This window comes from Geotrypetes seraphini, chromosome 1 (genome assembly GCF_902459505.1).
Source record: "Geotrypetes seraphini chromosome 1, aGeoSer1.1, whole genome shotgun sequence".
NCBI lineage: Eukaryota > Metazoa > Chordata > Amphibia > Gymnophiona > Dermophiidae > Geotrypetes > Geotrypetes seraphini.
In genome coordinates this window covers 473,319,971-473,332,724 of record NC_047084.1, presented here as the reverse complement: position 1 = coordinate 473,332,724, position 12,754 = coordinate 473,319,971, and the positions used below count along the sequence as shown (strand labels likewise).

Sequence of the window (12,754 nt, the reverse complement as noted above, 5' to 3'; positions counted from 1 at the left end):
GTAGAGAAGATCCAGTTCTATAAAACTAACAAGACACCGAGGTCAATCTTCATAAGACTTATGAGGGTAACATACTGGAATGGAAGGCAGAATGAGGGATGCTTTTGTGCTATGTTGGTCCCTCAATACAACCAGCGCATGTACAATCATTGGTACAACTGCACTTTTTGATTGGTGACTGAGCACTTTAAAAGCACATGCTGCACTTTATATTAATATTTTTATATCTATTAACTGTTTATAGAACTTGTGGAGATATTTTTTAATTAACATAGCGCAAACAAAACTTTAGTGTGCACAAGATTACCTTTATAAAAAGAGGGTGCAGCTGGGGCATGGGGAAGACACGCTAACGCTTATCAGATAGTGCCATATTGAGCACTATTCAACAATATTTGAATGCACAAGTCTGCCTGTTGTTGACACAAATCAAATAATAGCATTTGGACTCTCCCTTTTAAGTGAAAAATCCATTCTCTCTAGCTCCTTTCCTGGAATATCTTGTAGAGCTGGTGTGAACTCGGATGCGGTCACAGGTACAGTACCTCTGCATCTCCTGACCCTCTGTATCTTCTCTTTTTCCAGGATCTGTATCTTCTCTTTTTCCAGGATCAGGAGCTTCCATGTTCTATAGATGTTTACTTTCTCTCACTCCTTCACATTGCTGGTAGTAATGGTACACTGGCGTATCTAGCAGAAGTCTTCCTCTTCCTCAGGAGTCCTGATTTATATAGTCTTAGATGTACACATTAGTGATACAACCAAGATAGGCAATACCCTTTGTACTAGGTATTTATACTAGTCCCTGTTTCCCTCCAAGAGAGGTCGCTTCCTATCATTATCTCATTGATCAGAAGAGCCCTCTTTTGTTCTGGAAACTGCAATGGTATAAACTGATTACACTTCTCACTCCGTATTCGCTGTGATAGGGGATTAATAGAACCGCAAATACAGAAAAACTGCAAATAACTTTTTCATATGTTATTCGCTGTTTTCTATTAAAAACCATTGTGAATATGAAGGAGAGGCAAAACACGCTGAAGAAAATGCTGGAAATCAGTGATTTCTCTATGCAAGCTGACCTATTTGGGGGGGAGGAGCCAGCAATCTAAAAACCATGAATAATTGAAACCGCGAATGCTGAAACCATGAATACGGAAGGAAAAGTGTACAATACAATACAATACTTTAGTAATGCCACTAGAGGTCTCTGTTATCTGAGGGCAGGCAGAACTTAGGAGTTTATATGTAAATAGTAACATATCTTAGAAGTTAATGTCCTAAACTCAGTGAAGAAATTAAATTGAAAAGTGGTTGGATAGTTGAGCAAGGTAGTAAATCCAAAACATGCCTCAAAATCAACCATGAAGTACATATAGGAATAAAAAATGAAGGTTTTGGAATAACCTTTACAGTAGAGAATGACACAGAGAAAAAATTTGTCCCCATCCCCATCCCCACGAGCTCGGTCCCCGTCCCTGTCCTGTCCCCACAAACTATTTGATCCCATTCGCACAAACCTTGAATAGTTATAATTTTATATTAAACTTATTTTATTAAAGTATAAAAAGAATATTCTGTACAATTGTTTTATAAATCACATATACTGTAATACAGAACAAGGATCAACAAAACACCTGTCTCCCCTGCCTCTCACAAATAACAAGCCAAATTAATACAAAATATGACATAGAATACCACAGTCACACATGGCAGGATTAGTATTAGGGTAATGCAACTAAGGCAACTGCCCCCTGGACTGGCATGATACAGATTTCAAATCTGATATATTCTAATCAGAAAATAGAAAATAAAAGTTTTTTTCTACTTTTTGTGGTCTGGTCATTTTTCAAATCATGTTGAGCTCAGGTTCTGGTTTCTGTTTCCTTCTGTCTTTTCTTAACACACTCATCAGGGTCTCCCCTTTTTTTTCGTATATCTTCCTGTGTCCAGCTTCTCCTCTCTCTTATTCCCTTATACCAATATGTCTTTTGTTCTCTTTAATCCCTCCCTTTGCTGTATTCAGAATTTTACTTCCTTCATCTCATTGGTTCAGCATCTTCTCTTTCCCTCCTCCCTGCAGGTCCAACATATCTAACCTTTTCCTCCAGCTCCAGTCAGCCCCCAACACATCTCCCTTCCCTCCAGCTCCCCCTCACAACATGGGTCTATCACCCTACAGATCATGTCCCTCTGTCCCTTCCAGCCCCACCTACATGAGTCCGGCACCTCTTTCCATTCTTTCTAGCTCCAACCCCTATCTCTCTTAAACTCAGCTCTCCAGATCAGGTCCAGCTCAAGCCCTCATTTGCCTTCCACTCAGCCCCCAGACCAGTCTATAGCAGCAGAATCCTCCCCCACAAGTCCAGCAGCCCCCTAAACATCAGTATCCTCCACCACAAGTCCAGCAGCCCCCCCAAGCAGCAGAAACCCCCTGCGAGTCCAGTAGCCCCCCCCCCCCCAAAGCAGCAGAATCCTCCCTTGCAAGTCCAGCAGCCCCCCATGCAAGTCAGTATCTAAATGTTCCTCCTCAACTCTCCTCTCGGCCTGCGCCTGTTTTACCTTTAGCCTCATCTACCACAGAGAACAATGTTGAAAGGCCTGGACCGAAGTCTTCCCTCTGTCAAGTCCCTCGCTGATGTAACTTCCAGTTTTGCAAAACCAGACGTTGCATCAGCGAGGGACTTGGCAGAGGGAAGGCCTCAGTGCAGGCCTTTGATGATTGTTTTTCATGGCAGCTGAGGCTAAAGGTAAAATAGGTGAGGGCTGAGAGGGCAGTTGAGGAGGAACATTTAGGTGTGCTGGACTCACTGAGATGCTGACCTGGGTGCATTTTTTTTTTTTAACTGGGAGAGCAAGACCTTTTATCACTCCCATGGGGCAGTATAAGGCCTTTTTCCCATTCCGGTGGTAGACGGCCCAATTTTTTTCCCATCCCCGTGGTTAAACCATTGTCCACCCCGGTTTGCCACAGTGTTAAGTCACTATGCCAATCTTTTACCAGATGGAAAATCTGGTAACCCTACAAAGACTGCGCATTGGAGACCACTGCCTTAGGGATTCATTGAACTATATGTTTTGACCACAGGTTCCTAAACCTTTGTACACAACTGTATCTAAGAATATGAGTGTATTGTCTATGAACTTTCAGATACCACATCAGAGATGTTATTGATATCTGAAGAAAGAACCTCGTAGTTTGGAAGTTCCTGTACAGTGTTTTTAGATAAACTTACATTAATCCAATAAAAACTGTTACGGCCTGTAGGGAATCCAGTTCACTCCAGGAGTTGTAAAGATACTAAATTACTGTGTTTTAAATCAAACCTGAAATAAAATACTTTCTTTAGCTTCATTTTCTGGATGGGATTTTTATCTAAACAGGATGGTCTAGGTCTCCTTTATCTATAGATGTACCCTCCAGCCCCTCTTTTTCTATTCATAGTCAGCAAGTAATAAGTTTGGTGAGAGTGAGGAGGGGAGAAAACCAAATTAAGGAAGGGTAGCTTTTCTGTGCCTTCCCCTCTTCACCTATTCCCTGCAGGCTACTTCATAGAAGGCTGAAGGCCAGAACTGGATCTTCTCTGCTTTGCCTATTTCAACCCCACACTTTGATTCTTCTCTTTGCCTAATAGGCAAGACAGAGAGCAGAAGGGAAGGAATTGGATTGGGGAGCAGAACAGCTATTTTTCTCTGTCTGCTTCAGTCCCTTCCCCAGCAACCCTCTCTCCCCACTTGACTTCAAGCTAGGAAGCAGAAGGTTATTATTATCTGCAGACGGCCAATAGAGTCCAGGCACATTCCTATGTTTACCTACACCCCAGCCAGCAAATGTCAGATTTGGTGGACCTCGGGCAACTGTGAAGGGGCCATGACTAAAGTAGGCCTTGCTTTCAACTGAAAATACTTTAAAATGAGGCTTGATATGATTCATGAACCTGCTAAAAAAATTGCCAGCACAGGAGAAATCTGCTGGCACCATTGAAAAGTTAATTTGTCTGAAAAGTGTTCTCTAAATTGTTAAAACAAATTTAACAACCTTGCTCTTCGCAGGTTATTTCATGTTGGCTAACACAAGGTTTACATCACAGTCTGGCTACTTTGGACGCCTTTATGGTCCATCTTTGCCGGGAGGTTTGCAGTACTGTCTGCGGTTTTATTATGCCTTACATGGATTTTCTAAAATGAGCGATTCCCTTGCTGTGTATATATTTGAAGAGAACCACGTGGTTCAAGAAAAAATCTGGTCTGTCTTGGAGTCTTCCAAAGGGATCTGGCTTCAAGCTGAAATCTCCATCTATAAGCCTATGCCTTGCCAGGTAATAGCCAGGATTTTTTAACATTATTATGTCTTCATTGTGGTACATCGTGGCTAATGTTGACTGGTTTTAACTCCATTATTCCTTGGGAATTAGAGAGATATTGGTGCAAACTGCATTTTAAAATTAAGAGAAAAAGGATAGAATTAAATTCTAATACAGATGTTAGGGCAAGAGTCCTCAGATCCAGTCCTTGAGATCCATAACCCAGCCTGGTTTTCAGGATTTCCATAGTGAATATGTATGAGATGTATTTGCATGCAATGGAAGAAGTAAATGCAAATATATCTCATACATAGCGGCATAGCGAGGGAGAGAAGCACCTGGGGTGATGGCGCCCGGCATCATCATGTCATGCGCCCCACTATTTTTCCCCACTGCTCGAGCACCCCCGTGTACCTCTTATGAAATGTTTGCCAGTGCAAACTGTATCTTCCACCTCCTGCTTGCGCCAGCCTCATTTCCCTTCTGACATCGCGCCCTGGTCCCACAACCAGAAAGTGACATTAGAAGGGTGCAGAAGCTGGCGCAAGCAAGAGGTGGAAGATGTTGCTCACGCCAGCAAACATTTCAAGATGTACGCGTGGTGGCGAGGAGGAGATATGCTGGCACCCCTGCCAAGATGGTGCCCGGGTGCACCCCCCCCCCTTTACTACGCCACTGCTCATTTTTATTATTTATTTATTCAATTTTCTATACCGTTCTCCCAGGGGCGCTCAGAACAGTTTACATGAATTTATTCAGGTACTCAAGCATTTTTCCCTGTCTGTCCCGGTGGGCTCACAATCTATCTAATGTACCTTGGGCAATGGGGGGATTAAGTGACTTGCCCAGGGTCACAAGGAGCAGTGTAGGTTTGAACCCACAACCTCAGGGTGCTGAGGCTGTAGCTTTAACCACTGCGCCACATAACCTGAAAACCAGGCTGGTTTGTGGACTTTGAAAATTGGATTTGAGAACCCCTGTGCTAGGGGGTTTCATTCATTTTCTTTAACTTTATATTGAGGGTTGAGGCTGCAGGGATGATAGTGAACTCTTTACCTGTACTGTGAAGTAGCTGACTACTCTTTCAGAAAAAGTACCAGCGTAATTCATTGTCTTATACAATTTAAAAGTAGTGTAGACCAGCGTCACAGAGGAGCAATGGCACTGAAAGAAGATCATAACAAGCAATTTGAGACAGTTTATCCAGAGCTTGTACTTTACAGGTCAAGTGCTAACTTCACCCCAAAACACCCCCAAGTACAGAGTGCCTCCTGCTGGTGTTTACCTCCTCTGACTGGCTCCCTCCTCCTATCACAGTTCTCTGTGCAAAGCCGCAGCCACAGTTCCTGCACGCGGCTGACCCAGCAGCATGACCCTTCATGCCTCCTGTGGGTGTTTACCTCTTCTGACGTGAGGGAAGTCTTCCAGGTCAGCCACGAGCCTCATGCTGGAACCAGCGGCCACGCCTTCACGAAGAGAAGTGCCACTGGGAGGAGAAAGCTGGCCAGAGGAAGTAAACAATAGGTCTGCCTGGTTATTTTTTTCCATTTTTTTCTATGAGCACAGATGTGTGTGTGTGTGTGTATAACACACACACACACACACACACAATATCTGACTCATAAAAAAATGCCATGCTGCCCCACCTCAATGATGTCCCTCCAATGAGGGTCTCCCCCGATGACCCACCCCAGAACAAAATAGAAGCAGGAGGGATGCCCACTCCCTTCTGCCACTGCAAACCCTCCATGCCAGCTGAACTGCCCCCCTGAACCGCATGTCAATAAAAATCAGCAGGAGGGATGCCCACTCCCTCCTGCCACCACTTAAACCCCATTGACCTGACACCCCCCACCAGGACCCCCCCAAACCAAACCCTCCTCTTCCCCACTCCCCTTCCTTAAACCCCCCTCCCAAAAAAAAACAAAACAGAGGGAGGGATACCCACTCCCTCCTGCCACTGGATGGACCCTTGCCCTCCCACCCTCCTCCATAGTTGTTCATGAAATAGACAGCAGGAGGGATGCCCATTCCCTCCTGCTCACAGGCCCAGCACTCCAAAATGGCAGGCCTTCCCCATCCTGGTGCATCCTCGGATGCACAGGGAAGGGCCTTTGGCATCAAAGCAAGGCAAGGCATTAGACCCCTCTCCATGCATCCCAGGACCCTATTTTTTGCCCTGAATACTTTTATGATGTTCCATTTTTGCTGAAAAAGTCCAAATCATAAGCCCCACCCTAATCCCACCCAAAACATGACTCTTAACATGTTCCCTTGAGATTTAGATAAACTGCATAGAAAAATGTTTTTAAAATTATTATTATTATTATTATTATTCTTTATTCTCATATACCGCCATACCCAGTGAGTTCTAGGCGGTTTACATCAATTAGCAAATGATCTGCATTGACAAGCAGATTTACAACAAAATTAGAAGCAGATTTATAGCAAATTACAAGCAGATTTACGATAAATTACAACGATTTACAGCAGTCAGCAGTGAAATTACAGCGATTTACAACTGTCTGCAATGAGGGGAAGATTTACAACAATATAACAGAAATTGCAGGTTTGATCGAACTAGATAAGGGAAGTAGAGAGTGGGGAAGGGAGGGTCTGGTGAAGGAGGAAGGGGGCAGGGGTGGGGCAAGTGTTATGTGGGGTGAATGGAATATTAAGGGTCATGTTTGCTGAATAGGTAAGTTTTTAGTAGTTTTCTGAAGGCAAGGTAAGTGGGGGCCTCGAGTATCATCTGGGCTAGCCATGGGTTCGACTTGGCTGCTTGGAAGGCAAAAGTTCTATCGAGGAATCTTTTGAGAGGACAGTGTTTTGGCGAAGGGAAAGCGAACAGTTGAATTCTGCGTGATGTCCTATTGTTGCAATAAAGGTTAAAGTGGGTATTTATGTAACTTGGAGAAGAGCCGTTAACCGATTTGTAGCAGAAGCATGCGAATTTAAAAAGAACTCTAGATTCAAATGGTAGCCAGTGTAGTTGGTGATAGAAAGGGGTGACATGTTCCCATTTCTTTAGGCCAAAGATGAGGCGCACTGCGGTATTTTGGATTATTTTTAGTCTCCTGGTAGTTTTCTTTGTGGCGTTAAGGAAGATGATATTGCAGTAGTCGAGAATGCTGAGGATGGAGGATTGTACAAGTAGGCGGAATGCAGTGTCATTGAAGTATTTTTTATGGTGCGAAGTTTCCAAAGTACCGAGAAGCTTTTCCTAACGATGAGGTCGGTATGGTTATTTAGGGATAGGTTTTTGTCCAGCGTGACTCCCAGAATTTTTATGGTCGGATCGAGGGGGAAGGTCATTCCTTTTAGTTGAATTGTGGTTTCCTTGATTTTATCTTTGGGGGAGGCTAGGAAAAATTTTGATTTGTCGGGGTTTAATTTCAGTCTGAATGAAAGCATCCAGAGTTCTATCTGGTTGAGAATGTTTGTGATGTGGTCGAGTAGTTTTTGTGAAAGGTTGGTTAGTGGGATGGATATTGTGATATCGTCTGCATAAATGAAGAATTTGAGATTTAGGTTGTGTAAGAGTTTACCTAGGGAGGCTAGGTATATGTTGAATAGGATGGGGGATAGGGGGGAGCCTTGCGGGACCCCATAGGTGTTGTCCCAGCAGTAAGAGAAAGAGTTATTCTTGAGTACCTTGTATGATCTATTTTGTAGGAACCCCTGAAACCAATTGAGGACCTGGTCTGAGATGCCAATGTGAGCTAGGCATTCAAGGAGAATGGTGTGGTCGACCAGGTCAAAAGCACTGCTCAGGTCGAGTTGTATGATCAGGGCACTTGAGCTCTGACTGAAGAGCGTGTGGAGGTGGTCGAGAAGGGAGACTATGATGGTTTCAGTGCTGTGGTCCGCGCGAAATCCTGATTGGTTTTCACATAGAATGTTGAATTTTTCAAGGTATGCGGAAAGTTCCGCCTTTACCAACCCTTCCGCTATTTTGGTAAATAGGGGGATGCTGGCGATCGGCCTATAATTAGATGGGGAGTTAGGTGGTTCTTTCTCGGTTTTTAAAATTGAGGTAATCATTATATGACCTTGCTCCGACGGCAAGTTTCCTTTGGATAGTAGGTAATTAACCCATGTCATCATTTTTGCTTTAAAATGGGGGGGGGGGGGCAGTTTTCATGATATTTGGTGGGCATGTATCCAGATGGCAGTAGGAGTGAGTATACTTGTTGTAGTAAGTATTGAAGGTTTGCCAATCGGTTAATGCGAATTGTTTCCAGCTAAGGTGGGCACAGGTCCAGGAAGTGATGTCAGATGAAGAGCCAATGCTGGCGCGAGCAGCAGGTTGAGGTTGCTGCTCATGCCGCGAACGTTAAAGAAGTATGAGGGAAGGTGTACACGTGCACGATAGTGGGGGGTGGGGGGGGCGGGAGTGGAGAGGAGGATGGGTGCTGGTGCCTCCACCAAGATGGCCCCCTTATTACTTACTCCACCAAAATGGCCCCCTTCTTATGTCACTAACGAGATGGTAACTGGACTGCTGTATTCATTGTTGATTAAATCTTGCTGATGACATGATTGGTGTTACAAAACAAAATATAAAAGATGCATAAATCATATTCAATGTACAGTACAGCAACTAAGCAGTAGGAAGTCATATAAACATCAAAGGGCAGAAATACATATGGAACCTAATATTCTTACACTGGTGTTTATTTGGTACTTATTAGAATGGTGTCCTACAAAAGGAAGTAAATTCTATGCACTTGAAGTGTTTATGCAGTGATCCCATAGGTGTAGCACTCTGTGGAGTAAAGGATCCTTCTTTCGACAGGAAAGATCCACAACCCTGAGTGGCCCCAAGAAGACCAGTGATGGTTGTATCCTATTGACAGCTCACAGAATCCTGGTTCTGGTTTTCCTTCACATTCAGGGTGAACCATCCAGTTCAAAATTCAAACATTAGGAAAACACTGAATTAGGGTGGTTTGAAAAGTTTGGTAAAAAAGCAAATTAAACAACATCAAGGACATTACACTTAGGCCCAAATTCTGTAACCTAATATTAGGCCTAATATTTTGGAGGCACCTATCTAAATTGATTAACAAGCTCAATTAAGCTTTTTAATCAGCAATAATCAAAACTTAGGCGGCTATCAAGAAAGAGCAATTCTGTAACAAGGCGCATCTAAAAATTTAGGCAGCCTTCAAAAAAATAGGCGCTATGCATGTTAGGCATGGGCGTGGCTATGTGTTAGACGCCATGTTGCAGAATCACTGCTCTTAAGCATACTTAAACGCTCGCAATGGCGCCTACTTTTAGTTGTGCCTAGAACTGACCTATTTATTGGGCACCTCCAAAATAGGTGCAGCTCAGCGTGATTCACTAAACAGCACCCAATTTTACTTGAATTGTGCTGTATGGTGCTTAATTCGGCGCCTACCTTTTGGGCGCTTCTTATAAAATTTGCCCTTTAATCCAGAAAGTTTCCAGTTTTTTTGTAAGCTTTTTTCCTATGACGCGAAAAACCTGGAAACTCTGGAAACCTGGAAACAAAGGTGTGCTATGCTTTTTAGCATGTGCTAAATATTATTGTGTGCTAAACGCTAACACATGCATGTTATCCTATGGATGCGTTAATGATTAGTGCACGAGTTGATTCAGCGCGCACTAAATCCACGCTAAAACGCTTAGTGCGCCTTTGTAAAAGAGGCCCTAAGTGTATAGCCCTCAATGAAGACTACATTGTTTAACTTATTTTTATACCAAATTTTTCAATCCATCCTCATATATCTTAAAATCAGTTTGTATAAGTCCACAAGGTAAGCGTCAGCCCTGGATTCCTCTTTAAAAAATTTATAATCCAGGGATTTAACTGTCTGCAAGTCGTATACAAATGAGGCTTTGGAAAAATCCGGTACTTTCTCTTTAGTCTCTTCTCAGGTTTGGGCCCACCCAGCTTTTAACCCTAACCCTTGACATCTCCCCTTGGGATAGTTTTCTCACATAAAAGGCAGAATCACATGCCCCATAGCCGTGAACCTGAAAGTTATAGGTGAGTCTTTCCTGTACAAGAAAATTCCCTCTTGTCTCTTCATATTTCCATATATTGAGGTTCTGTGAAATTGTCTGCATCAGGGCAGTCCATTAACTCATCATCAGACATGTGGTCCTCTTCATGTATCTCAAGTACCTCTGTTTCCATAGGGGTGGGTTCCTCAAGCCTCTTGTGTCATGCTAAGAGCTTCAAATCCCTAGGCCTGCTGGGAGTCATTATACACTGGAATCATCCACATAAAATAATTTCATCCACATAAAAATGAATCATCCACATAAAAGCCTTAAAGGACCTATTCCGCAAGGGATACAAGACCCAACACGGTCCGCGTTTTGACAAAATGTCTTCTTCAGGGGTCCCTGGGGATCCTATAAAGGTGAATACGTGGGAAACAATTGTGTGGTGAGCCGGAAGTGAGACACCTTTATAGGACCCTCAGGGACCCCTGAAGAAGACTTTTTGTCGAAATGCAGACCATGTTGGGTCCTGTATCCCTAGCAGACTAGGTCCTTTAAGGCTTTTATGTGGATGAAATTATTTTATGTGGATGATTTCAGTGTACCTCTGGAACTTAGACACTTTCAAATAAAGTCCATTTAGGAACATCATCACTCCACAGAGTTTTTTTTGGTTTTCTCTGGATTTTCTTCTTTGTGGATATTTTGGGGTCAATTCCTTTTGTTTTTTGGGAGTCATTATACTGTATATTGTCTACAAATCCAGGGAGGCTCATCTTCCCCAGGGCTCTTCCCTTCCCATCCTGGGAATTATTCGCTATTTCCTGATATACCCAGTGTTCCCAGCATAATCATTTTCTGGGGATATGGACTTTGTAGTCAGGCTCAAGGACCGAAACTTGGGCATCCTCTTAATTAAGAGCACAGAACTATAAAAGTACCAGGAGAGTGCCAGTGCTATTCCACAAATATCCATTTAACTTGCACAGCATGTGTTTGCAAGGGGGTCATACACATGGGTGAGACTCCCATTAACACATATACCTTACAGAATAGTCCTACTACTACATATCATTTCTATAGCACTACTAGACATATGCAGTGCTGTACTAAAGACTAAGAGCTCCTTTTATCAAGCCGCACTAGCGGGGTTAACACGCACGACTTTTCATCACGCGTTAACCCCTGCTCTGGCCAAAAACTACCGCCTGCTCAAGAGGAGGTAGTAGCGACTAACGTGGCTGGCGGTTTAGCACGCGCTATTACGCGAGTTAAATCGCTAGTGTGACTTGATAAAAGGAGCCCTAAAGAGATGTTGTCGGGATGCAGCGGAGCAAAACAAAAGGGGGGACTTCTTCTTGCGAAAGCCTTTGGGCAAAACATGTTGAACTGTTTGGTCCCACCCGATGTTTAAAGACTTAGCAGAAAAAACTACGATTGAACCTAAGTGTAAAATAATAAGCTTTTTAATTGCGGGAGTGATTTTTCACATATGAATTAAGACTTATGAATTATGCACATGAATTGCACAGAGCACTTTTAAACTAAAATTCAGGTCTGATGATGAGCTATATGCCAATAAAAAAATAAGCCTAAGCCTAAGAATAAATCGGCTGGTGTTTGGCAAGATCTGAAGACTTTAAATAAATTTATAAATTTATATACAAGACAAGTTTTTCAAAGAATATTATATGCTGTTTTTATTTTTTGGATGTGCTGTACATCAAAACATAGAAGAGACTGTACAATCTAGTCAAGAATACTGTAAGTTAATGTTAGCTGTACCAATAGTGGGTTACGCTAGTGTTCTATAACAGAACCTATGTGCCTTCCTACCAGACGGTCTCAGGACACCTAAATGAAAGTGCCCAGTTGTAGTATTGTTCCAGTGTGTTTCTTATTTACATATAATCCAAAAGAAAAATAATATTTGCTGATCTGTTCAATACAATGAAAGTATGACATCATTTTAATAACATTATTTCATCATTTTAATAACATCATTTCACATTTTCTATGCAGAGGGTTATAGAATTTGAACTTTAAAGATGCACCGTCAACTAGCACACACTACATTTCAGAAGGGCTATCCAATATTTGGCTGTTCAAAATGAATATCTCAGTTTTCGTTCTGTCTCTGGCTTTTATTCACTATCACCTCTTTTTTCTGTTATTTTGTTCCTGTACACAGCAGCTCTACCTCCCTTTTCTTCATGTCACATTCAGGATCCTGCTCTCTCTTCTTATCTGTTTTTTATACTGATATGCCCTTTAAGCTTGGTTTTTGCTTTATCTAGTGTTTTGTCTCTCGTGTGTTTCCTAGTTTGTCTCTCATGATTCACCTTCAGATTCTGCTCCTCCCCCTCTCGGTTTGGGCTCTAGTCGCCTTGTCTCTTTTTTTATTTAGTCTTTCCTTTTACTTCCTGATCGGTAAACATGCTGAGAGTTGGCATTCCTCTCGTTGTTTTATT

General features: G+C 42.6%; 1 protein-coding gene across 2 annotated transcripts in view; it reads left to right on the top strand.

The window, feature by feature from the left end:
- The window catches only part of MAMDC2 (MAM domain containing 2), a 131,213-nt gene that overhangs the window by 90,955 nt on the left and 27,504 nt on the right, over nucleotides 1-12,754 (top strand). For both annotated transcript variants that reach the window (XM_033924692.1, XM_033924699.1), the window contains exon 9: nucleotides 4,054-4,319. In XM_033924692.1, the coding sequence (XP_033780583.1) occupies nucleotides 4,054-4,319 (266 nt within the window). The remainder of the gene's footprint in view (nucleotides 1-4,053; nucleotides 4,320-12,754) is intronic.